Source organism: Sparus aurata, chromosome 2 (genome assembly GCF_900880675.1).
Source record: "Sparus aurata chromosome 2, fSpaAur1.1, whole genome shotgun sequence".
NCBI classification, from domain to species: Eukaryota; Metazoa; Chordata; class Actinopteri; order Spariformes; family Sparidae; genus Sparus; species Sparus aurata.
In genome coordinates this window covers 22966803-22993303 of record NC_044188.1, presented here as the reverse complement: position 1 = coordinate 22993303, position 26501 = coordinate 22966803, and the positions used below count along the sequence as shown (strand labels likewise).

General features: G+C 42.0%; 1 protein-coding gene across 1 annotated transcript in view; it reads right to left on the bottom strand.

The window, feature by feature from the left end:
* dscamb (Down syndrome cell adhesion molecule b) overlaps nt 1-22206 on the bottom strand; it is a 132826-nt gene extending 110620 nt beyond the window's left edge. The window contains 3 exon segments of the mRNA XM_030397360.1: nt 1603-1749; nt 2214-2531; nt 21177-22206. Of these exon segments, the coding sequence (XP_030253220.1) occupies nt 1603-1749; nt 2214-2531; nt 21177-21219 (508 nt within the window). The 5' untranslated portion in view covers nt 21220-22206.
* Between the last annotated feature and the right edge of the window lie 4295 nt (nt 22207-26501).

Here is a 26501-nt window from a genome sequence, read left to right as displayed (position 1 = left end):
TTTGCTGGGAGAGAGTCCCCGTCTGTAAAGCCATCAGTATGTGCTAAAACATGATAAGTCTTTGACTAAGCCTTGTTAAACTTAAATTGGCTATCTCATCATTACCGCTGCTGTTAGAGATACATGGATCTTGTCCTGGTTGGAGGGGGAATGAGTGCAAATTTAAAGTCCTTACTACTTGGAGTTGCTGGTTTTCACTGTCTCCTTTTTTTTAGCAATTTATTTGGAGCACGCCATTTTCAATCTCTTACAACTGGCAAAATGTGAATACGCGAACAGCTTCGAAAACGAAAGTGAAAGTTATAAATTGTGCTCGCAGCAGTGAGTGACCCAGCTGTCTGTGTATCATTGGCATGGAGACAAGTCCTGGTATACACGTGCTGACCCAACCAAAACACATGGTGAAGGAATAACAGTTTGGGGGCCACAAACAGGAGGCCAGCAGGCCGGATGCGGCCCGGGGGCCGCCTATTGAGGACCGCTGTTCTATAGGCTTTCAGACCTGCTGTAAGGAAATACATCATTGTGGGTGGGACAATAAGAGCTGATTTAGGAAATGACTGGCAAAAATAGTTTTTTCAAAATAAAAGCATGACACAGGAATGCATAATTCACAGTCCATGCATAAGGAGATGGCTTTGTCCTTACCCAGGCCAACAGCCTTTGCTTTTGATAAACATAAACTGTAGGGAAATACATAAAAGCATTTTATTCTCATAATGGACACTTTTTTAGCCTAAGTCAAGACAAACATCATCTCTGGACCATGTCTACATGAATTACAATTACAGAACGTAATGGTATCTGCACGTTGCATATTGGCCCGCACTCTGTGACATTAGGCGACGTCTTCAACCAGCAGCTCGCAGCGAGTAACTCAAGTAACCTCGAGTAAGCAAGTTGCTGGCATGGATCAGAAGACACATCTTCATGCTTGAGCAGACGCATTTAAAATGCCACCAAAACACCGTCCCAGATTCTGCCCTCAGTCAAATGACATCAAGTGCTCACTTACAGGTCCCTGAACGCCCCAGTATGAAGCGAAATCAGCCAGCGGGCAGTACATGGAGCAATCAGGAGATAAGCATCCCATTTAACTTGAGTAAAAATCCAACCCGCAGAACGTTCTGGTGTCTTGCGTTATCGTGCTGTGACACTGGATTCAAACAAGGAGGGTAACTAGGTCAATGATGCACTGTAAACTGTTCCACTTTACCCCTTGCTGGACTCAAAATGGAGTTGGCAGAGGTGGAGTATGCATAGGAAAGAGAAGCTCAGTGATTCAATGTGACAGTTATCAACATCCTCTGGCTAGTGGGTGGACAGTGCTGCACAGAGCCGCAGAGCCCTGGTAATGGCAGACTACGACAGTAAACAGGTAAGAAGATGACTCACAGTGAAACAGAACATAGTGTCCAAAGAGCACGGAGCGGAGCAAGAAGGGGGGCTGGGATAAACAGCCAAAAGAAAGCAACACACCTCTTCTCCTCCATTCCACATATTTGTCTTTAACTAAAACATCTTGTTAAAAGTTACAAACATGCTAATTTTACCATTAACACTGGCAATACACTCTATACAAAGCATTTAAGTATGACTTACCTGAGCTGAGTGAAACAGTGTCTTTCTCCCATGATACAACAGTGACGTAGGCCTCGACAGAAGCAGGGATAATGCACTTGAAGACGGCTACACTGCCTCTCATAGCCTTCTGGTCAGCCACTCTGACTGTGTAGGGTTCCCGTGAGACTATAGAACAAGAAAAAACATAAATACATGTCAAGTCTCATTCGCAAGAGACTAATTGAGTCATTATATACTTCCTGTTCATTTTTAGTGGCAGGGTGAGTCCAGATTGAGACCCAGGATCAAGCTCTGATTTTGTTGAACTGGAACCCCACTGAAGTGATTAAACTGGTCATTTAGCAAGATCATGCTGTCATGGTTATACAATCCAAATGGCGCTCCATTATTTTGTTAACAAAAAAGCATTACAGAGGTACAAATGGCACATCATCATGATTATTTGTAGTAGGTTTTTCAGTGAAAATTAAAATTGCGATGCGAAAATGATCATTACTACTAATTACAGATCATATGGCAATCTTGATATCTGTCAAATTAATCACAATATGATTTTTTATTATCCAGACCTAAATCATGTATTGACTGATAAAACATAGAACTACACAACGCCCCCTCTGTGGACTCACCAGCTTTGATGTGGACATCCTGACTCCGTATCTTGCCAGAAGGGTTCTCGGCAGTGCAGTAGTACGTGTTGTCGTGGATCAGCTTACTGAAGCTGGATGGCAGGAAGTTGAAGATCTGGAGGGTTCCATTGGGGTGGACGTGACGGATGCCGGGGACATCGTAGATCTCCTCGCCGGTCGCCAGATACCAGCGCAGCGAGGCAGGCGGCGCGCCCCCAGCAGGACAGGGCACCGAGGTCCCTGTGGTGCTGGCAAATACTACCTCTTGCAAAGATGCATTGACAAAGTATAAGCTGGAATGTAGGTCCTCACTGAAAACTGCAAGAGAGGAAACACAGGAGGTTTACAGTTAAAACCATTTAGTGTATTTGCATAATTTTTATTATGTCGTACATTTTTAAGATATGTGCACTATGTAGTGGTTTTTTATTGTGTATGGATCACTGTAAATGAAGTTTCAAAGACAATATCTTAAATGTAATCTGGATCAGAGACCTTAAAATGAGGAAAACATTTGCCAAAAATGTATATTCCTCTTTGTTATTATTTGTCCTTCTGGTATTTAATTATAAAAATCTTTATCTAAAATCTAAGAAATTAGAAAGCAGAAATTAGTATCCCCCTGGAGTCTTTCACTTTAAGTGCTTCTATTTATGGAACATGATCAGTAGTTTTAGATTCATCAATGTATTCCCATCCCTGGGACGTCGGGAACATTAAATTAACATAAACTACTATCAATTATGAAATAAGGTCAGTTGCCACGATTATGTTCGAGCTTTAATTCAAGCCCACATCACAGTAAAGAGAGTGGCGTTAAATGCAGTTTGCGCAGGATCATTCTCTAGAGAAGAGGGGGGTAATAAATGTCAACGTTGGACCAATTAACTCTGTAGTAATCTACAACTGACTTTAAATGAAGACCACCCATGTTTGCAATGCCGGGTTCTGTATCTGAGAGAGTCTGTATGTGTTTTTGTATTCCAGGCGAAAATACTTGTAATGTACAGTATCTGTGTGTGTATCTCTCTGGCAATCTCAACCTGGTGACGAGCCCAGAGGCTGTGCACTAAGTGGCTTACAGTGGCACTGGCAGCTGGCTCGGACCCTCCCCGGGGACAAAACATTTTAGCACTTCATAAATTCCTAACAAGGTTTCAAATTGCAGACATTTCCATCCTTTTCTCTGCTCCAGCAGCTCTCCACCACCAATGAGACACTCCAATGACCTGCTCATGTACACATGCACAACCACATAACACTCATTTGCTGTTGCAAATTAGAAATACTTTTTCAAAATCATTAGCACACTAAAGACCAATATTGCAGCATTATCTTTTTACAAGAATTTGTTGACATATTGGAAATCCCGACATTTGTATCATTTCTGAAATGCAGCAACTCTCTTCTGTGTTACAGAAACTGGCGATACATTCAAATAATGTGGTATTACTGGGGGGAGTCTTCAGCCACATCAACAAGAATAAACAGAGGGGGATATGTCCACTAACTAATGTCTGGGTAAATGCATAATTATGCTGTGAAAGATTAATGATGGCTATGAAACCAAATCACACAAAATATATTTTTATTGTTTTCGTAAGGATTATTTTTGTGCGCCTCAATTTTAATTAACAGAGGTCACCAAACTCCAATCTGTAATACGAATGAGAGAGATACACTGCAAGTTTCCCTGCCCTGACAGATGCAACTAAACTATAAATGCAAAGTCCTGAAGACAGGTCTAATCTGCCAAATAAGTGGAAACACCTGTGTGGATTTACCATGGTATCACTGGGGCTTAAAAGGATTTATTTTTCACTTAATCACTTAATATTTCTTCAGAAGGGGGAGAAACCCAAGATGGATGTGTGGACATTATCTCAGGATGTTTCCCCTGTGGCTTTGGCTGCAGCGGTGGAAACTAACAAAGTAGTCTCAATTTACTCAGTTACTGTGTTATTTCGAATACATTTTGGTGGAAAAGGTTGTGCCTCTTTAGTTTTAAACTCCATCTCTTCTCCATGAAAAGAGAAAAATATTATGAGCAAACTGAGGTAAAATTTGCTGCACCTGGACACGCTGCATTATTAAATGCTGCATGCACTTGAAAAATATTGTTTATAAAATAATATAACCTCTGTAAGGAGTAATTCAGCATAATAATACCGTTTTGTTGATGGAAAATGAGTTTACTTCAGCACATTAGGCAACATTTTACTGCCAATACTTATTTTCATTGTGGTAGTACTTTTACAAATCTACTTTAACTGTTGGGCTACAGTTAGCTTGACCTAGCAAACGGAGCTAATCCAATAACTGGCTAACGTTTGTTAACTGGCTAACATAAACGTTAGCATCAGGAACATAGGTCAAAAACAGAAAATGTGCGTACATTTGACTAGTGTTTACCGTCTCAGGCGTTTGCAGTATTTTATAACACATTAGCTAAGCAAAGGGAGAAACAAACCTGTGGCTTCCTTTTCTTTCTGTGAGCTAGCAGCTTCTGACAGGGAGCTGAGGCCGTTTAACTGTTTGAGAACACCTGGTGTCTGTCACTCGTCAAAAACACCCGTGACGCAGTTGTTAACATACAGCTCAATAATGTGATGAAGTGATGACTACTGTTTTAAAGATGTGTAAATCATGCATACTGAAACGTTGCAAAAATAAAAATGCAGTCATGATAGTTTAATATCAAATACTGAGATTGTGTTTACATTTGCAGCTGTTTTCAGTGTCCTACAGGTCTATTCTCCTCTTTTTCTCTTCTCACGAGTGAGCCTTCAGTTCAGCTTGTATCACAGGTGAGGTCTAACTGATGAGGTGACTTTCAACCAGGGTAGCTGGGATGTCAGGGTCCACACAGAGTGACTGGTAGGCGCTCCAACCAACAGGCCTGACTGTCATCATCACACTTCGCTGTTTAAGCTGATACTTGAATGCAGTTAAGAAAAAAGACGAGAAAGTATGCGGCTGAAGTGTGATCACCTCCTTCAACTAGTCAGCTGTGATGTGGCTGTAGGGAAGCCTACAAGTACAAAGTCCATCTATTTGTATACCTGTCTATGCTGTGTGTCTGTGTATGTCTGCAGATTTCATTTGAAAATGCTAAGAAAGCACATCCCTGTTTGTTACACCCCTCTGTGAACTCTGCTCTGCATGTATTTCTCTGCTTTTTTTAGAGGTTCAGTCTCTACATAGGATACCGTGAAAGGCATGTAATGTTTATAAGCCTAAATGCATTTTTTTCCATCGTTACACCAGGAAAACTGTATATTGTATGTATGCACGTACGATCTATCTATCTGGTTTCCACTATCGTTCTGTTTACAGATTGCTAAGTTCAGTTGTCGTGTGAATGACTCTCTGAAAAACTGAACATTTTTATGCATGTTTTTATCCTGAATTTGGTTGAACTGACCCCAATCCTCGTGACTCTGACAATGACTCTTAGGGGCAATATGTTTGCTCTTTGACAACCAGATACAAGGTAGATCGCGTGAACTTCACAGAGCATACTGCATACGAACCACACTGGCGCTGAAAAACACTTGATTCAAAAATGAAAAAAAAAAATCTAATTCAAAGAAGTATATATGCTCCCTGCAGAGGAAACTTTTGTTTCCACTCGTGTACAGTCTCTACATAAAAAAAGTTTAAGCCAATTTGAATCTTTTAAAGTGCGCTGGGATAGGGTGCTGGGTTCTCAGTGGGTCTGTGGCACCGGCCAAGATGAAAATAATACATCAAAGTCATATTAAATTCTGATTCATTCTCTTTTTTTCAAGCTGGCACAGGGAGTATCAATCTTCTCGGTGCTCTGTTGATAATACAGACTGGAGCCATGAGGGGACTGTTCATCGACGGTGCTCAAGGTTAGTGAGAAGGAGACGACAATTTGAAATCACTAGTGTCTGTATATCCAAACGCACGGCCTTTACTGGCGTACACTCAGCAGACATCTTCTTTGTGGATGAAATGTGAAATGTGCTTGTGATTATATTGAGGATTCTTTGTAAATTTGACTTATGTATCAGTAAAGTAATATCTCAGCTATATGTGAGATTCTGCTTTGATGATATCCTCATATAGAGGGGATTTTGGGAAGTAAGTAAAGACTATTTTGAATAAAAAAAAATTAAAAAAGGAATTCAATAAGAAAAAAAAATCCAGCGACAGACACAACTGCACATCACACATCAAAGTTTTCAGCAAATACAATTTGGGTACTTTGTTAATTGATACTTTGAACGTCATGGCGCCATAATAGCAAATGGCTGGAGAGAAGTAGATCAAAGAAGTGTGTGGTTACTTGCAAAGCTTCCATTCTGTGCAAGCATCGGAGAAATTGGATTAGGATTTATGTCATGGCTGTTTTGATATTCGTCTATTTCACATATTAAAAGTATGTGAGAGCAACTCAATTTAGACTGGCTGAGTGATAGCGAGATTGATTTAATTAAAAAAAGAAATGGACTCTGGTGGAAGGGTGCATATCACTGCGCTACTCGTTTTCCTAATTGACTAAGCTCAGGAGCCAGACCACGAATGGTCCGGTGACGCAGGTACATCACCCCGTCAGACCTCACAAAGAGCACCATGTCATGCCCCAACAAACGGCCTCGGGGCCCCACCACTTACTACATTGCCCGAGAGGAAGTCAGTAATTGGCATAATTTTTCATGAGCTCAAGCGTAAGGTGAAATAAATGACACTGTTCAATAATGCATTATATGCATCTATAATTGACTATGATTTTTTTGTCCAAAGGGATATCTTCAGGGAGAACGGAAGAAAGAAAAAAAGCTGTTCCATTTAAATCTTTCTGTTTCAGGGCAAGCAGGAAACTGCTAGAAATAAAAAGCAACCAAAACTACCAATCTCAAAAACATTTGTGGCTCTGATAACTCATTTAATTGCTTTTCCCATTTATTCTTTTTAAGATGCAGGGTTCTTTAAATCTAGGCCTTTTGGCCACAATTTCTGTCAGTGTCCTTGTAGATCTGACTGCACTTACTACCATCGTTATAGATTCCTCATTATTACAGTTGTCTTTTGCTGCTATTTCCAGCATTCATACACTGACTGACTTATGAACCAACTCTATCATGAATATTCAGTTCATAACTTTTAGGATTTATCCTTTTTTTAGACCACTGTTGGACATGTAAAGCTATTTCCTCCAGACTGCTGTTGTTCACATTCTGTACAGTGATGAGTACCAAGCTGCAATATATAGCCTGACTAAAAGTACAAGACATGATGACCAAAAAAGTTCTACATTTTAAGATGTGAAGGTAATAGTTTCCATAGTAACACATAAGCAGTTCAAGGGGGACTATATTGTGGATGCTGCTTGCATTAATACTTATGAAGTCTATGGTTTGATTCACTGAGCTGGAGAAGTGTAGTTCAGATATATGTGGAGGGCTAGGGGAAGGTAAACTTTTGCTTATTTAGCCTTCGTGCTTCCGTCGCAATCTGTTGCCAAACTAAGTTGAATCTTCTCTCAATTTAGATCTCCAGGGCCTAATTGACTTTTGTAAGACAAGAGCATGGTTGCGCTGCCACTGTTTCGCCTTAATGAGTGACTGAATGTTTCTGTTGATACTATGAATAGAAGCTAGTGTGCTTGTAGCTGCAGTGTTGATTTGACAACATCACATCACCACCTACAAACCAGGCAGGAGCATAAGCACAAGTAGCCTTTATTAGTGGTGGTTTTTCAACATGAAGATGTAAGTATTTTGGAAAATTCATCACTGAAATCTAGTGTAAACTTGTGGCTTTTTAAACTATTTACGCTCTGGATGATATATATTATTCACAAATTGGTTTGTGAAAGCAGCCGCAGTAGTGTTCCCACAGAGTTACTGTACAATATGACAAACAACACCTATGGTTCAGCATCATCACAGGACTGTGATGCTTCACACAATAGAGCTGATCAGTTGACAGGGTGTAACCAACCATGACAGTGTGCTTTCAGAGCCACTGGGGCGCTTCATTTAAGTAAACGTGCAATCAATGCCAATGGGAGCAAACAGCAGGTAAAGATGAATTCACTAACCAGCTGTTTGCTGCATTTACAAGAGGGAAGAAATTGCCACACGGATCACATTTTCAATCTTGTATTCACAGCTTAGCTATTATTGGGGAAACTTCCTCTCAGACACCTGATCAAAGCGTGTAGAAGTCACGTAGAGTTGGCCTCATCTCATGTACCTGCAGCATTAAGTGACGAACGTGGGAAACTGGTGACAACCTATTAACTCTCTCTCCATAGTTATACATATTCTGTCTTTCATGCTGCCGCTGGCTTTTTTCATGAACACACTCTGACGTGGGAGGAAGAGAGAACAGCAGAGAGCAAACACGATGAGGCAAAGGGAGAATCAGAGAGACAGTGGGATTGATTCAGCTTCCCATATTTCAGAGGGCACTCGCGTTGCATCTGTTGAGCGAGCAGAGCCATTGTCTGAGTTGTCATCGCCGCGGTAGGGGGACTCAGCTCCGCATGGCAGCGTGGCACCGGGTGCTTCACAGTGACAATGTGACAGCAGGAACTCTGGGTAATTAAAGCAGCTCTCTACTCTGTGCCCTCAGGGCAAGCCTGCCTGGGACGCGGAGATCATACCTGGCTTGCTCATATACAAGACTCACAGGAGCCAGAGCAATTTTCCTCCTTAACAAATTCCTATTTCTGCACTGTGGATTTAGCAGCATTGGTATGATATATGCAGTACTAAATACATGTGACCACGCTGTGTTAAACACAAAAGTTGGACCTTTGCATCACCCGACTTTGAAATGTGCAAATATTATCGTTTTCATTCAAAATACTTTTTTTTTTTTTTTTTTAAATAAAGAAATCGTGGAGACTCTTATTTTACCCGGAAAATTTAGCCATGAGCATGAAAATAACGTAGAGCAGCTCTGAGACAGGCAGACAACAACCACTCACAGCCAAGCAGTCCAGTATGAGTAAGCATTCCCACTGATCTGATCTGCCCAGAGGCGATACACCATGCACGGAAGTAAATGACTGTCTTCCAATTTGCTCTCATGAATATTAAGCAGGGCTGTGACAGTAGAAAGGGTTGGCTGTACGCAGGCTGCTGATCCACACCGACAGATCTGTCCTCTGATGTCTAGGAGGGGCGGGAATCGCTAAAACGAAGGCCCCCACAGCAGATGAGCCTCCTCCTCCCCGGTCTATTTCCATGTCTTAAATGGGCCAGAGTGGCTGCCTGTCTCATCAAGGGGAAGCCGGAGACCCTGGACTGTTTCTCACTTTAGTAAAACTGAGCGATAAAGACATTGATGTCTAAATTATGCTCCTGCTGCTGATGATAAGGGCACAAGAGAGGATCTGATGAGGGATTATACTGTAGCAAACTATAGCAGATCCCTCTGCTGCTGCTGCTGCTGATGAATAGGAGCTTCCACTGGCACGCATCTAATATTGCTGTGTGATGTTAGTGTAGGGAAACTTGTGTCTAATAAAGTAAATAAAACAAAGGTTATATTCAAAGTGTGGGATAGATTCATGTTTACTATGAGTTTCACCATGCGAACCTCCAAAATGCTGCTGATCTACAGCAGCTTTTGCAATTAGAGTAAACTTATTATAGTTATTTAAAAATTCAACACCTGCAATCTTACCTATTAATTAAAATAATCTTCTAATTTTACTCAGAACTGAGGAGAGGAGCACTGTGATGATGCATCTCCTCAACCTCATTAACAGGAATGAAAACTAAGTATTTATAGAAAGCTAATGCTAATCCCTTTTACAAACAGTACTCAGGGAATGTATTTATGAATACTTTTTTTGGTTGATTTATTCTTGTGGGGTGCATCATTTTTGGTTTGCCTCAAAGAGTAAAGCCTATAAAGTAACTCACAGACTGCCTACAAGATAAGCCTGCTGGACAACCACAAGGATTACTTTTCTGGTTTGTACATCACAAGAAAATTTTTTTTTTTTTTTTTGTAAAGATACATTAAATGATCAAACTGGCTTTGATGATGGGTGTGTTTGAAAAATCGAAATCTGACAATTGTAACAAATCTAATTACTCATTTTTGATGTTTAAAGAAAATATCAGTATGTAGCACTAAATTGAGCCAAGGTAGTATCAAGTTTATATCCAGTAAAATGCATCAAATGGCGATGCCTTGAATGGGTTTTTTATTCACAATTTGCTGTTGTTTACCCATACATTTTTGTTATCTTCATAAATGTTACAACCTTAAATATAGTCTACGATAACAAGGTTTGAACAACGCACAGTTTGCTGAAACAATAGACCCTTGGTGAGTCTACAGTAGCTGAAAAGGTTAAGGATGAATTAAAGGTTAAAAGGTTAAGTAATCAAATAAGACAACAGAGATGTCCTGTCACAAATGTATCATGCCATCCCAATACGATTATACTAACAGAAAGCACACAGAAGTACAGAATCATCACCCAGCCTTCACTTGGGATGCTGCAGAACACGTGGTAAACACAAATGCCAAGCCAAAAAAGCCCAACTTTGAAAGGATCCAACCCAAAAAATCCCACCCCCTCTTCAGGCCTCCCTCCAGAGCCATGAAGGTGAGCTGCCTGTCTACCCTCGCTCAGTGATATTTGCGTATATATATATATATATATATATATATATATATATATATATATATATATATATATATATATATATATATAGATAGATAGATAGTCAGGCAGGTACGAAGGTAGACGGACACGTAGCCTGTTCAGTCTTTTCATGCGAGCCAAATAAAATGATTAGATGAGCTGATTAGAGGGCCGCAACAGCCAGATAATGGCTTTTCTTTAATTTGTCAAAGCATTTGTTTTGATTGCTGTTGGGATGAAATAATCAGGATCAACAGTCTCTCTCTATGACATAGACTGTACTCCGAATGACGACTACAGTTCAGCATGATCCAGTTCGCCAGTCAGCAGTAGACATCAGAAGCTTGAAGGCTCTTAGATTATTTCTTTTGTAATTTACTATTATACTTAAACATGTCTGATTGGGACTTGAGTGGATATAATCAGATCACCGCCTCTCTTGATAACGCGATTAAGCAGCATCGTTCTCGTTGGTATGGATGCCTGTTGGCAGAAGCCTTACCTCAGTTAAACCAGTAGACGTGGCACATACCGGACATCCAACCTTATTATGTCACCAGACATTAAGGTTAAGGGCCTTCAAATGAGTTGCCGTTGATGGTCCCTTAACATGACTGCTGTCCACCTGCATGCCAGCTACAATAATGCAGTGTCCACGGAGGTTTCAGTGTACACAAGCTGTGACATGATAGGGTGCAGAGGAGAACGACCTGACACTGGCAGCCTTTGGCCCACAAGGATAGTATTTCACTCATGTTAACAGAGTCTGTAAGCTAGCCATGATACTCATTTGTGAAATGGTGTCAAAATGGACCTTTTTAACTTTACTGCCTGCCTTTATATTCTGAATTATTGGCTGGTGACTCATCTTTCCATTCACTGAATTTAATCATTCTGCATGCTTGCAGGTCAAAGCCAACAACTCCAACTCAATTAGCGACAAAATCTGTGTATTTTGGGGGTTACGAAAAGTAAAATATTGCATGTACATGCAATACTGTATGAGGATGTGTTGGTTTAAATACTGCCAGTGAAATCGCCAGGGTTGATGATGGTCATAAAAAATGCGGGACTCTGACTCTGGAGCCTATGGTTTGCAACTTGAGTGGTTAGGTTTAGGCAACAAAACAATATTCCATATTTCATCAAGACCATGATTGTTCTTAAATATAACTTCAACATCATGCTTCAGTCATTAAGAGCAATATTGTTTACAACAGCAGATATTGTCAGACAAACAAATGAAATACGTTGTCAGTAAATGTTTGCAGATATGTTCGACAGCAACATTTTGGGATTTGTCAGCAGCGATTGACTGAAATCGTAATATGTATGTATTTTCATTTCATGTGTATTTCAATGATAAATTGCTTGCTCTCTGGTTGTCTTGTATCCTGTTTTTATTTTTGTATTTTCATTTTACAGAGGCACCATTCATCCTTTTATTACAGCTGATTGTTGGACTTTATTTGCCACCCTTTTTCCAGCACTTTTGAACTTTATTTTGAAAAGAACACCCTACCCAAATATGCTGCACTCCCTACTAATGCTGTACAGGTAGTAATGTCATTATAAGTCCATGGCAGCCCTTTGAAGTTATACCACTGCCCCTGTTTTGTCCAGGAGACGTCTGTGACCAGCAGCTGGTGGAGTGTGTTAATGTTGATGTCACAGCAGCTGGCTGCTCTCATCCTGTTAGCTCTGCCTGCCATTATCAGCCCCCCACCCACCCACCCTCCTCCTCCTCCTCCTCCTCCTCCTCCTCCTTCTCCTCCTTTAAAGCTGCTGCTACTGCTGCTGCGTGCCATGCTCATTTTAATACTCCAGACTCATTTGACCGTCTTTATGGACTTATCATATTAAACATTTATCGCAGCCATTTCCCTAAACCAAGCATGTTTATTCAACACTTAGGGGAGCACAGCACGGCTCCTTTCAACACACACACACACCCTTATTTTCTCCTTTTCCTCGTTTCTCTCCCTCACTCCTCCTCCTCCTCCTCCTCCCCCCCCCCCTCCCGGCTTGCTTTATTACAATCCTCCTTTTCCATGTACCACCGCCTGAATAGAAAGGAGAGGTATTTTTGTTTGTTTCTTCCCTCTCGTCTCCTCTCCGGTCATCCTTTCCCCCAGTGGCTCTGGGACACCAGGGGGACTCGTGGCGTGTGAAGCCAGGCAGCCAAGCAGACACAAATGTATTCTGAGCATTTAGTACTTTGGATGAATCGAGTTTTAATTTAATCATCTGATCAAACACTAATTAGCATAATCACTTGTGGGGATGGATGGTCTAGATAGAGAGACACACATAATAGACCTCATCCTGGCAACAGTCTGTGGGGACACTTAGCAACATGTAAACAGCGACATGCTTCTGGGGACCCATGCAGGGCTCTGTCCAAATTACCTCCCTTTGTACGAACAATACATCCAATTCTCTGTTTCCTTCAACAGCGCAGAGCACTGCAGAATGATCTATTCACTGCGAGAGCACCCTACAATCAAATGCACTGCTGCCAGGCCCCGTGCCCTCTTATTTGATCTTGGACAAGATGGCTTACTGCAGCATCACACCGTGGTCGGAGCAGAGGAGGTCTGGGAATTCTAGGAATACCACAAAGTGCTAAGATTATTGACAATGCACTCAGTCTCACACCGGGCCGGTGGATCGATGAGTGGCTAGAAGGACATAAATCAGACTCCTGTGGCTCCACTCCATGTCACACCCTAACCCACCCACCCGGCTCACCAATTAAATGCACACAAACACAGGCGTGCACACATTCTGTAAAACCCACCGCCTCCCCGCATATAGGTACCTGCACGTAAACCCCCTGCAAATACACGATAAAGCGCCTACTTTACACATCGCACAAACACACACACATGCGCGCACTCTCACATACCCTTACCTCAACTCCAACAAGATGACAGCGCTTTAAAAATGGCTGGCTGAAAATAACCGCCACTAACTTGGTCTTAAATCTCAGCATCTGTGCCAGGTTTAAAAATAAAGAGCAGTGTCGAGAAACCAAGCTGGACCCATTTGTCTTTCTGTCACTCTGTCTATCCAGCTTTGCCTCCTCTGTTATCCCGTAGCCTACTTTACTATTCGGACACAGGAGCATCAGAAACACGGGCGAGTCTTGAGGGCGAAATATCTCCCAGAAATGCCATCTTGAATAACCCGATTGAGACGTGGATGGTTGGAAAGCTGCAGAGAGGTCAACGAGACGTGCCATGTGTTTTTTATTTTTTCAAAAGGTCGCCATGTAATAGAGGAGCCCATGAAATATGAGAGGAGAAAGCAAAGCTCGAAGGCAGCGGGAAGGAGAAAGAGAGAGTGGTGGACATGTTAGTGAGCCACAATCCATCAGGCACATGCATCATGCCCAGGCCAGAGTCGCGGGGATCAATTCAGCCTTGGGCCTCGGAGTGTGTCGAGTTCAAAGCCTGGCCCTGGTATGTGGAGGACTGGATTAAGAGGCAGTATTTATGAGGTCCAGCGTGAATGTTTGTCTTGGTGGGTGATGGATAGCAAACTCATCACACCTCCGCCACCTGTCTCCCACGATGAACAAAAGCTCTGGAGGGGAGCTCACTATAAGAGCTATGGGCCTGGTGCACAGTGTACACACACACACACACACACACGCACACAGCAGAGTGTACACTGCAGGTTCTTGTGTGCATGTACAAATCCTATGCTCTTGCTAAAATACTTGTACACCTTTACAGATTTATCAGAAATACTGTACATCAGTGCAGAGTGTACAAATCATCATACCCGACATGACACATATATAAAAAGTTATTTTGCCTCGTACATTTTCAATGGAAACAGAAATGATGTGCAGATTTTCTTCAGTGGGAAAGTTTCTTTTAATGATTGAAGTGCAATATTTATGTACTGTACAGGATATGTTGAAGGGCGGTCGGGGTGGATGGTGGACTTAGGGAGCGCAGGAGTTTGACTCAATCATCATTTCAAACGGATTTTGGTCAGAGCATCTAAATGGAACTTCAACAACAACATAATACAACTTACATTTCGCTGCTTTTAGTTTAGGGAATATTTGTGCAAATCCCGTCACATCCTTTAAGTCACTGCTGACTTTTCAATTAACCAAAACCATGATCTCTCCCCAGCCATAAGCGCTGTCATCACAGTTTACTCACCATGAACATGACTTTTTGCAGATTTGCATGTGTTGAGTGTTAAATGGCAGATATTTTATTACAATGTTTGCTCGTGTTGATTAAAAGAAAATGATTATGTTGATAATGGCATACATTTCAAAAAAACGTACTTCCTTTTGCACAGTAGAAGTATACAAGCTTCTATGATACGAGCTTCTTATGTCAAACAAACTACTTAATATAACATCATGCAGCATTATAAGCAGGTATTTGCATATTTAAAGCATTTAATAGCAGATAGACAGAATAAAGCAAATATTTCATTTATTCTGTGCTTTCATGTCGATCTTGTCTTTGTTGATCACATAGGCCTCAGGTGATCTGGCCCATTTGAAGCTCTGTGAGTTTTCTCTTATGTTGATTTCAAAATTCACATATCAAAGTGCTGTTGGCCTGACCTCTTTTACAGATAAATTCAATGCATTGCTAGGATTGATGTGACGAAATATACCTTGAAGCGACATCCCTTTGCTGTTTATTCTGTGGTTGCTGTCCTTTTAAAGATCTCAGGATCTACACACTTTCTCAACTGAGGGTTGACAATGAACCATCTCACATTACAGTGTGTATTCATAACATGATAAATGAAATTACACATATCATGAGAGAGGATCGTGTCCACATTGCTGACCCCTAATTCAGCCTAACCTGATGTCACAACATCAGGTTTCCACTCAAGGATTATCATGGCCAAAAGAATTCGCGATTCCAATATCATCACAACATCTACCAACACTGCTAATAGCCGCTTATGTCCGCCATCTCCTCCAACAGTAATCCACGCATATAATGCCAAAAACGGTTGTAGCGAGCTTTCTAGTAACAGCAGCTTCCTCTGTTTCCATTTTTATGTCGGGTGGCCACCAGTGTTAGGGCCCATGTCCACATAACGTTTTCAGTTGTTCCTGGTGAGGAGAGAACAGCATGTGGCCCCTGGAGGATAAGCACTGCACCCATGGTCCTTTTTTTGTGCAGCTGCTCCAAGAGCTCCTGGTTGAAAATCTGTTAAGGTTTCCAAAAAGGCGCTTGTGTCATCACTATCACTCTTTTTCAGAAAACCAATCATATTTTATAAGGAGCGGGACTTGTCACCCATCACCTTGGTAACCAGTGGAGGGGAAGCTTCTTCTGGCCTATCATGACAGAGACAGTAAAGCGGAGTAGATTGGCCAGACACCGAATGTTGCTTGTGAGTGTTGTGCTTTTATTACACTATGCATTGTAAGCTTGTTGTTAGCTGTGTAGTCAGCCCTCTGTTACTATAGCGTTAGCTATAATAATAGCTTGATAAAGCTTTGACCCAGCGCTCCCAAGTGCACCTCGAGCGCTTCTTTGCTAAAAAGAAACATAATGGTGACACATTACCGCATCCCTGCACCAAGGCCAAACAGTCCGCTTTTAATTCAGTCAAGCTTAATCCAGTATCAAAGTTGATTGGTTGTCGGTTGAATATAAGTACAAAGTGTATTTCTCAGTTTAATGACACTGAAGCTTTGTGGTTAGTGTTAAGAAGCAGAATTAAGAAGCATTACATACCTCACATGAATTTCAGTGTAATAGATCAAGCAAACTTTGCATGCAGGGTCTGTCATTCTTAATAAACAGATAAACAATCTTGACTCTGGGGCTCGAGGAAAGAGCTGAGGGACTGTTATTCAAAAGGTTGCAGGTCAAGATCTGTTTTGTCTTAGGGAGCGTTTTCTAAACTGTCCCAAATTGTTCTAAAGGCAGAAAGCAGAAGTGCTTCTCTCGTGACTTAGTCGGTTTTAAACTGTCAAATAAAGCTTTTACACCAGTTCCTCCACTACAGTACCTGTGCAGTGCAGCACAGTAATATAACATGTCACTTTGACAGGTGCTGAGTGAATTAAAAACATCCTCTCTACTGAGAATCCCGTCTGAGAGGGAAACCCCCGCCAGATGTACTACAACCTCACTTTGCACGCATGATCAAACACCTACATCTGGGTGCTGAGGGCTTTTCTGCTCTTCCCTGCAGATGCTAAATGATATCGTTAACATTTTAATGCAAGAGACATTTACACGCGGGCTTGCGCAATTACACCTCTGATTCAGTGGAATCCAGACAGACACAGTGTGATCGGTAATTAGATTTTACATTGGGTGAAACGCAGCGCACACACACACACACACAGCAGTCGCCAAAGCTTGCTCCTAATTAGAGAGCTAGACAGGCTCGAGGAGGTAGGGTACAGTAGAGTAGCCCTCATTATACAGCTAGGATGTATGAACTAGGGGGATATCTATTATGATCACACATCAGGGTATCCATTACCCCAAATTAGCGGCCCTTTCAACTGGAATCACACACAGAGTTCAGAACGTAACCCAACAAACCCTCTTATAACTCTCACAAGTGAGCAAGAGTTAAGTGGGTTTGTAAACTTAATTTAGCCCATTAGATATTCATATCAGAGTACGACTCCACGAGATGATCTATCACTTCCCTACGTGTTTTCATGGGGTAATTTAATTTCACGAGCTGTGATACAGCTTCTACAGCCAAACCCTAATTGGTAATTAGTAAACAGACTAATGGCTGTGAGCGGGGCGTACGGCTGGTCAGGTTTCACCACCGTGGCCACCGGGAGGCCACTGATCTTTGGACGCGGACTTGAGAATCGCCTTGCAGCTCCGACAAATGGGGCTCTCATCAGTGCACCGCCTCCATCGCCTTCATGTAGATTTATTGCCATGCAAAAACCCGGTTCCCCCGCTCTCTCCTCGCAGCCAAGTTCTATCTATCTATCCACCCCAGGGTCCTTGTAGCATTTTCATCCAGTGTTTCAGGTTGCTAATAATGTGGGGTCATGTAAAATTGGCAGGCTAACTGATGTTGGCAGCTATTTACTGTACTGCGAGCTACACTGGGCTAGATGCTTTGGAGGAGCTTTCTTATTTCAAAGTGGATCTGCATTTAGCCCGAGAAATGTCACAGCTAATTGAGAACTGAATTTGATTGTGCGATCCCCCGACCTCAGCCTAAGTGTTCAGTTATTGAAGAAGTTGGAAGCAAGTCCTTTCAAGTCGCGAGCATCAGGTTAAGGCGTGTGCACCTCTACAAATCACGGCAGCGTTCGCGGGGACTGAGCGAGGAGCCTTGGCTCGTTATATCTTTGCGATGAGAATTTGAATGGGCCGGTTTTGCTCGCTGTGGTTTTGCCCAGAGGCAGCTTTCAGGGAGAGATATTTAATATGTTTCCTCGCCAGTACTGATGACTGAATTTATAGATTCTACTTTGATAGGCACAGGATATAGCAGCAGCTGCATAAAGTCTTAAATAGAATGCAAGAGATAAATGTGCCTGTTGGCTGTTGAACATGTCAGATTTAACGCTTCTTTTAATATCTGGAATATGACAGAAAAGTAACCTAATGAGTTGCTTTCTGCTTCCTTTTAACTTGCAATGATGAGTCAATTGCAATGATTTCCGTCATTAAATCCGTTAAAATGTGACATTTAGTGAACATTCTGCTGGTTTGTATCTGTTTTCCTCAGTTTCTGAGTTCATTAAGCTGATAAAAGTACAGTGGAAGGATCTTAACGCAATGTGGAAGAGAACCCTGAAGGCAGTGAGCTGCTTGGTTGCCATTTGGCCACTTATCACCTATGGACTTGCTGATGTGACAGGATGTGTTTAGCTCCTAATCAAGTACTTTTGGGTCAGCTCAGTTTGTGACAAGAGCCAAAATCCCAGTTTCACATCCTGAATCATTCACTGTATAGTCCACTGTTTCCTGAGTCTGCCATTTTGTGTTGGTGTTAGATTTATTTATTGTTACAGTGGAAAAAAAATTTACCCCCCAAAATGAAATAAAAAAGTGCCAACAACCACGGTGAATTCTGACTGATCTGAATACTGTCTAAAGCCACCAGACGGCACACACCATATAGTTTTCTACCCACATATAGTGGGGAGTGAACGGGTGAACGTTTTTGGACATAGCCCCTGACACCCATTAAGGAGGTTACCATAGAGACAAGCCAGTTGAGCATGTGATAGGCCTAACTCTGAAACAGCAAGAATTGTCTGGAATCCAATCGCTGTGCTCGCTTCCATCTACAAGGTCATTCATTCACTCTGACAACGCCTGCTCAGCCGATGAACACCTCATTTTCATGATAATCAACAAAACAGCCAACCGCAGAGGACAAAGTCACATCGCAGGGCTCCTGTACAGTGACGGAGAAATCAAATAAAATGACAAAACGGCGAGTGATAAAAGCCCCATGATTGTAGCGCAAATGTTGAGCACAAAAAGTGTAATGTCTGCACTCAACGCCGTCTTCTGCCTAATCCCTATCTGTTGTTTGCCACGGGCCTCCTCAATAATCCCTTATGCAATAAACGGACACAATCTTGCATGGCAGTTGATCTAATGTCAGAGCCAGATGATTATGATTAATGAGGATTCCTTATTGTTCCTTTATGAGTTTCAGCACAAGCTGGGCTGAGGGAGATACCATTTTATATGGAGTCAATGTCAATAAACGGTACCGACTGAGGGTCGCTCCAGCACTGAGAAAGCGACGACACAGAAACAAAAATCCATTTCGAAGCCTTATTTTATCACCCCGGCCAGAAGGGAAAATCCATTTTGGGGACACACCATATCATACCCCAGCCCCGCGACACGGTTAAATGTATTCATACCTGTAAATCCCCATTTCCCCAATTTTTTTTGTGCTATGAGAATTCAGCTGTTTCTTGACCGTTTGATAGAAAATTCAGCCAACCGCGGGCTTGATTTTGTCTCAATACGTGAACAATCTCCATCTTGTCGCCCCGATGTGTTTTCTATACGGACATGTTTCCATTTTCTTTCCTTCTCCCTCTCCTTCTTCGACTCTCCCTTTTTCTTCCCCTGTTTTTGTACACACCCAGGCAGCCATAATCCCTCCCTGTAGAAGGGACTCTGGCCAATAAGTGAATGCAATAAACTGTATCAATTTTCTGCCATTGATTATAGATACACTGTGTGAGCACACAAATATGCGTGCACGGTGTCAGCCGCATGCATGTGTGCAATGGTGCACACATGCACTCAGGGTGCAAGGGAAAAAAAAAAAAAAAAACACCACAGACAAGACGCACAGCCAAATCTGGGTGTTTGAATACTGTTTGAATGGAGAATGAGACTTTTGGCTATTTGAATGGAAAATTTTATTCACATTTTTTTGTGTGTGTGTTCTTGTGAGCTTCTTTTGCATTTCCTGAAAAATGTGACCTCTGAGGAATGTGTCTCAATAAAAACATTACACTTTTAATTTTTTTTTTTTTAAATCACTTACATCGACAATCTGTAACACTGTTATTGTATCATTATTTTCTCTCTAAATATCACATAAAAAAAAATAACATGAAGATGTGTTCAAATTTGTGTCCAAAATTGGACGTAGAGATGTTAGAAAACATTCAGACAGAGCCGTAAACACAATCGAATATTTTACATCCAATATGCCCAAAATGAAAATATTGATTACTGACTCTAAAATATGTGTATAAACTGATCATCTGAATGCATTATATTAATTTAAGCCACTCTGAACTTGGAGAATATGCTCCCTGTGGGGGAGGGGGAAGGGGTTAAACCAAATGTCCATTATATCAAATACGTCACTTATTACTAAGGGCCACAGTGGAACATGGTTGTGACAGAATAAGTGTAGCTGGCATCAAATAAAAAACAGAAACAAAATGCATTCATTGGATGCAAATTTAAAACAATTAAAACTTGCACCTATTAAATCACATCCAACCAATAAAAGCGGACCAGTTAATGAAACACGGGCCCAAACAAACATCATTCATCCGTTTTTATTTCAGGATGTATATCTGAAGGCCAGGGATGTGTCTGGCGGGTTGTGGGAGAGCTTGACGGATTTAAAACGCAATTCATGCCTCGCCCGTCTCTCTCCCTCTATCGGGGGTGTCAGCCTTTTGACAAGCATATAAAATCCATTTCATGTGGGTCACAGGTGACCTCCATCCTCCCTCCCCAGTCACTTAGATGTCTAACAGTGATTTGCCTTCTGCAGTAAGTAATGAACACATTTTTTTTTATATAAAAAAGAAAGAAAGACGTGAAACTTACCATTCAAGATGCTCTGGAAAAAGATAAAAGCCAATATCCACATGCCCTGCTCCGTTCAATCCCCCCAAGCTATGCTTTCTCTTCTTCCTCCGACCGGTGCCTCCCTGGGTCTCTCTTCTGTGCGCTTGGGCTAAGGTTAAACATTTGCCACAGTCTTGAAGCAAGCCGGTCCAAGTCTCTACTTTTAATATCTCCTTCCTACTTTTTTGCCGCTACACTCTGATTTGTTTGCCTCCTGAGCCCTCTCCCTGCGCTTGGAACATAAATGAGCCTCTGTGATTGTCTTGGGGAGAGCTGTGCTCAGACTCTCCTCCTCTGCTCCGCGTCTTGCTGTTTCTCCCTGTTATTCAAAAGGATGCTGAAGGGGTGAAACCCAGGTGTGTGTGGTGCTGAGTCAGAGCCGGGTACGAGCGGATCCAGGAACCAAAAGATGAATGCAAAAAGAAAAAAGAGAAACGAAAGGAAAGGAAAAAACCCTGGCTGACAAAATCTTAAAAAGAAAAAAATGTCAGAAGCTCCGATTTCCCTAAATAAAAGGCTGACTGACGGATCATCCTTGGGGAGGTGGGAAATAAATACAAAAATTATAAAATTAAAATAACTAAAACAGCAAAGAAGCAAACATGGGAGAGAGAGCGGCAGAATAAGAATGAAAAGCAGGTTTGTTTCTGAGACTCCAAAGTCAGATCATCTTCATCGCCTCTGTGCGTCCAGCAAGAGGCGAGTAAGCGCATCTTCCCCGCTGCCGCTCTCTAATCGCACCACACTGACTCTCTGAGCATTACACGGAATAACCCTCTCCCTGCCCCTGCAGACGCTTTAATTCCTCATTGCCTTAAAGGAGCAGAGGCGGCTGCCGGTCGGTCCTGAGGGCAAGGTACTACTGGAGGTGAGAGTGTGAGAGCACACGGCGATTGGGAGCATTTGCATTAAGGAAATGAGCTGCACCTGACGCACCGAGGCACCTAGGATAACATTTTTACGCACGGAGATGTGCCGGCTCAAACGGAAAGCGCTGTCTGCTGGTGTGCAGGTGCACTCAGTACACAGCATTATATAGCAGATCTTGCTTAAATAAAGCCAAAAGGGGGTTTCTTTTATGGGAAAGAACAGAGGAGAGTTCAGTGTGGGGAATGGAGAAGCTACAAGGGCATCCAATGACGCGCATTTTCTGCTCATTTAAATGCGTGAATGGCGATTGTTTCTGTTTTGATTGTTTAATTGAATCACACTTTAAATTGACCAGTGTGGTTTATTGTGTTAAAGGAAGGTAGAAAGAAAAGGCAACGTTTTGTCAGTATGTGCAGAAAATACAGGGTTAAACTAAAGCATCCCCCCACCCCAAAGGCGCGCGGCACACACATACACACTCCATACTGCCTCCCTCAACCCCATAATCCACCCACCACCACCACTCCATTTTAATGCCTGCCTTGAAGTCAAGGGTGTAGCTGTAGTAGGCAGAGGGAGCCTGTGGGCCTGTCCACAGAGCCGGGTTACACTGGACGTGATATAACCAGCAGGGCAGTCTGCGTCTCATTCTCTATTCCACATGACAGAATAGACTGAGAGTGAAATCCTGTTTATTTACCCCAGGATACTCATTTTCTGTGTTTATATCTGGGCTGCGGGGAGGATCTTTACAATTCTGAATGTGCAGGAAAATAATAGAAAAAACAACACACGGTATGCCCTCATGTTAATCACACATAGATGCTCAGTTCAGACGTCTGTGTCTGGGTGTGTTTTTGTCTAAAGGAGCTGATTAGTCTAATCTGTGCTGATTTGGTGAGCCACGACTGTATACTTCTTCCTGGCTCTGAGCAAAGGTGTTTTTTGCTCAGCCCATGTTCCTGTTGAGCAGTCTTGCTGTTTGTCTACAGTGTCTGTCCACGTGTCTGCCTGTCTCTCCTCCAGCCTTCACTCCAGAGCAGCAGACAAACACGAACACTTGCTCTGCATTTGCTGCTGTCTGTACCAGAACACAGTGTTCCAGCTTCCCTTAAAATGGTACCTCCTTCCTCTTCATGTGCCTGTTTGATGTATTTAACAAACAGCCCCAAATTCAATTGCCCTTTGTTTGAACTTCTGTTACACCAGAATGTATGTTTAATTGAGTAAGAGGGATTTTTTTTTCTCCTTAAGCCGCGGAATAAACCCAAATAAGTTGAAGTATCTGTAGCGCTGAGGAGAAAACATGTTGGAATCGGGGCAGTGGGTCAGAGATCCTGCCTGTCAGTTAGGGTGGATTAGGAGCGCCATGCTTGTGTTTCAGCTCCGGATTCTTGGAATGGACGGGCAAGTAGGTTCATTAGCGGCAACAGACAGTGTGATATGATCGTTTAAGAGGGAGGATGCAATAACAGCCTGGCTTCAAATTTGTCAGACCTTTGTTTGTGCTCATGGGATGCATCATTCTGCTTCACTGCACTGCCCTGAAACTCTTATATGAGTATATAACATTCACAAAGTTCAGTGGGGAAAGACTGGGTTGACTGTTAAATCTCCAGCTCTGAAGTGAGGACAATTTATAATGCTGAATGTGACTGCTGCTTCAATAAAAAAAATATATATAAAGGAGACCTATTGTGCTTCCCCCCCCCCCCCCCCCCCTTACTTTCAGTGTGTTATATTTCTGTGCATGTAAAAGGTCTTGAAAATGAAAAAGGTCAAAGTCCGCACCAGTGGAAGCTCCTCTCTCCCACAAAAAACACTGTTCCTGAAACGCCTCGTTAGTACTCCCGCCTTTAATGCTGTGACATGGTGACATCACACGAAGTCACCGTGTCACACATTAGCAGAATGTATGTATAGCTGCTAGTTTGGCTTGTAAGAATTACATTTTGTTGTTGTTAGCGGTGCTCTACTCAGGCATGTGTGAGCTGACCAATCAGAGGAGACTAGGTATTCAGGAGGGGGGGCCTTAAAGAGACAGGGGATAAAACAGAGCGTTTCAGACAGAGGGGGAATACTTTGCTGCAGCACTGGACGGTATGAGAAAACTGAAATATTTTTTGAGCATTAAAGAATTTAAACCTATTCTAGTTGTAATAAAAAATGTAATAATGAACCTGAAAAGGAGCATAATACTCTCCTTTTAATACAAAGCGTCTTGCTCAATGGCACCTGTGCATGTTTAATTTACATTCTGTGTAAAGTTAAAGGACTACATGTGAGTGTATGGTGTTTAAGGAAAAGCCTATTCATGCCCTACAGGTAACCAGCACATCATGTAGCTTTCCTTGGCTCAGCCTTCAGCAGTTTTAAATTGTAGAAGATCTTCTTTCTTTTTTGTCAGTGAAGGTGACATTAACAGCCAGCAAAGACAAACAAAACCCAAAGAGGGAGGGAAAAAAAGATCTGGCTGTGGGCTCAAGGGATTGGGAGAGGGGATCCATGGAATTAGAGGGTGCCATCTGACATTTTAGGGGAAATGAGGCATTGCTATAATCTAGCTAAGCAAACAGGATTTTATGAGAAGCCCAAATTTAAAAAAAAATAAAATAAAAAATAAAGGAAATGGATTAAGTCGAGAAATGCAAATGAAAAAGGTTATATTTGTTTTGCGTGGGATGTGAAAATCAACATGAATGGAACAATCAAGCAGAAAAGAGGAGCGATGACTCTTTTCACTACAGGTCTGGGTAACACTGGCAGGTGGGCTACGTACCATGTGTACAGTATACACACCCTCCCACCACTGTACACACACTCCATACGTGGGAGTTGCCCAGTATAAGCACAGTTTCACAGTGGGTGTTTGACAGCAAACAAACACAGAGTAACATCAACACTGACCAGGTGACCTTACAACGACCACATGACAGCAGGTGTGTAGGGTCACATCATGCTATAATAAGTGATATTGAAGGTTGAGAAAAATCATTATAATTGTGCCTTAGTAAGTACAGCACTGCATGTATGACTCATATTTGATCCATATAGGGTGTCTAATATCTGGTTGGTGGGGGTTAATTGCACTTTCACCTTAAAAACTGTAATTAAAAAATAATTGCCTCCTTCTCTGTCTCCAAAAATATCTACGAGGACACAATAAATAACAAGAGCAGAAACCATGTAGCTCCGTTGTACTTCTAGTGACAGAAGGATCACATTTAGCTGACCGCGCTGATGCACACAGATCAAATGCTTCTGTTGGGGACACACAGGGACGCCCATCGTTACGGAGAACAGGTGCTAGTGTTTATCACTCGGACAGCTGTTCAACTGAACACGCTACTTGTGACGTGAAAGACAATACCTTGATTTTCACTCTGAAGACAAGAGCCTTGACCTTGTGACCAGCGGGCTGAGGTATTCAGTGGTATAACCCGTAACAGATGATGTTCAGGCACATAGAGGGGGCCGGCACACCAATGTTTAGGTCCTTATAGGACTAATGTCAATTATTTTTACATTTATATTTAAGTAAAATTGGAGCACATGGAGCTTTTTAATCACTGTATCATTATATTCATCTGTTCGGAGGAACACTTACAGTAAAGTACAATGCGCTCAGGTTGCAGCTTTGCCATGTAACTTATAAGCAAGCTTAAGATTTAAAGGGACAGTTCAAAGATACATGCGAGCTATTCATCCGTCTAGATTGTTTCAGTGTGAGTTGCAGAGTTTAGGAGATATCAGCCCTAGAGATGTCTGCTTTCTCTTGAATATAATGGAACTAGATAGGGCCCGGCTTGTGGTGCCCAAAGCTAAAAAACAAAAACCTTTGAAAAACTGAACAACGTCTCTTTCCAGAAATCATGACCAGAAACTTAAGATAATCCACAGACCTTGTTGTAATTAGTTTAATTCAAGCACTAATTACTTTCTACTGATCTACACCCTATCAGGGGATCAAGGAAGCGTCCACCTACTCATGGACCAGAGGCTCGTGAGGTAAACATAAATGTTGTCCTCCTTATAGCTTATACCACTTTTACAACGGAATTAGTGTATATGCAAGCTTTTAAATGCTAAAAATAAGAAAATAAGCATTCTACTTTTTCACATTGTCTTTTCACTGTTGAGGGTTGCAAAGGTGCAGTGAGCAGTGCAGCTAACACAACGGAAAACCACTATGGCTAAATTTTTTGGGTGGAGACGTATTAACAAGTCAACAGCCACAACTGAAAAGCACGTAATTGCATCTCGCCCAATTTAATAAGGTGTTCACAGCCAGTCGAAGCCGATAAAAACATGTAACTATTGCAGAGTCAATTGACGCACATCCACAGTGAAGACAAAAGCCAGATGATAGTGGGGTTTTGCCCTGCATGAAAGGGGTATTAGTTAGCTAGCCTCTTGTCTGTAAGTTGATGCACG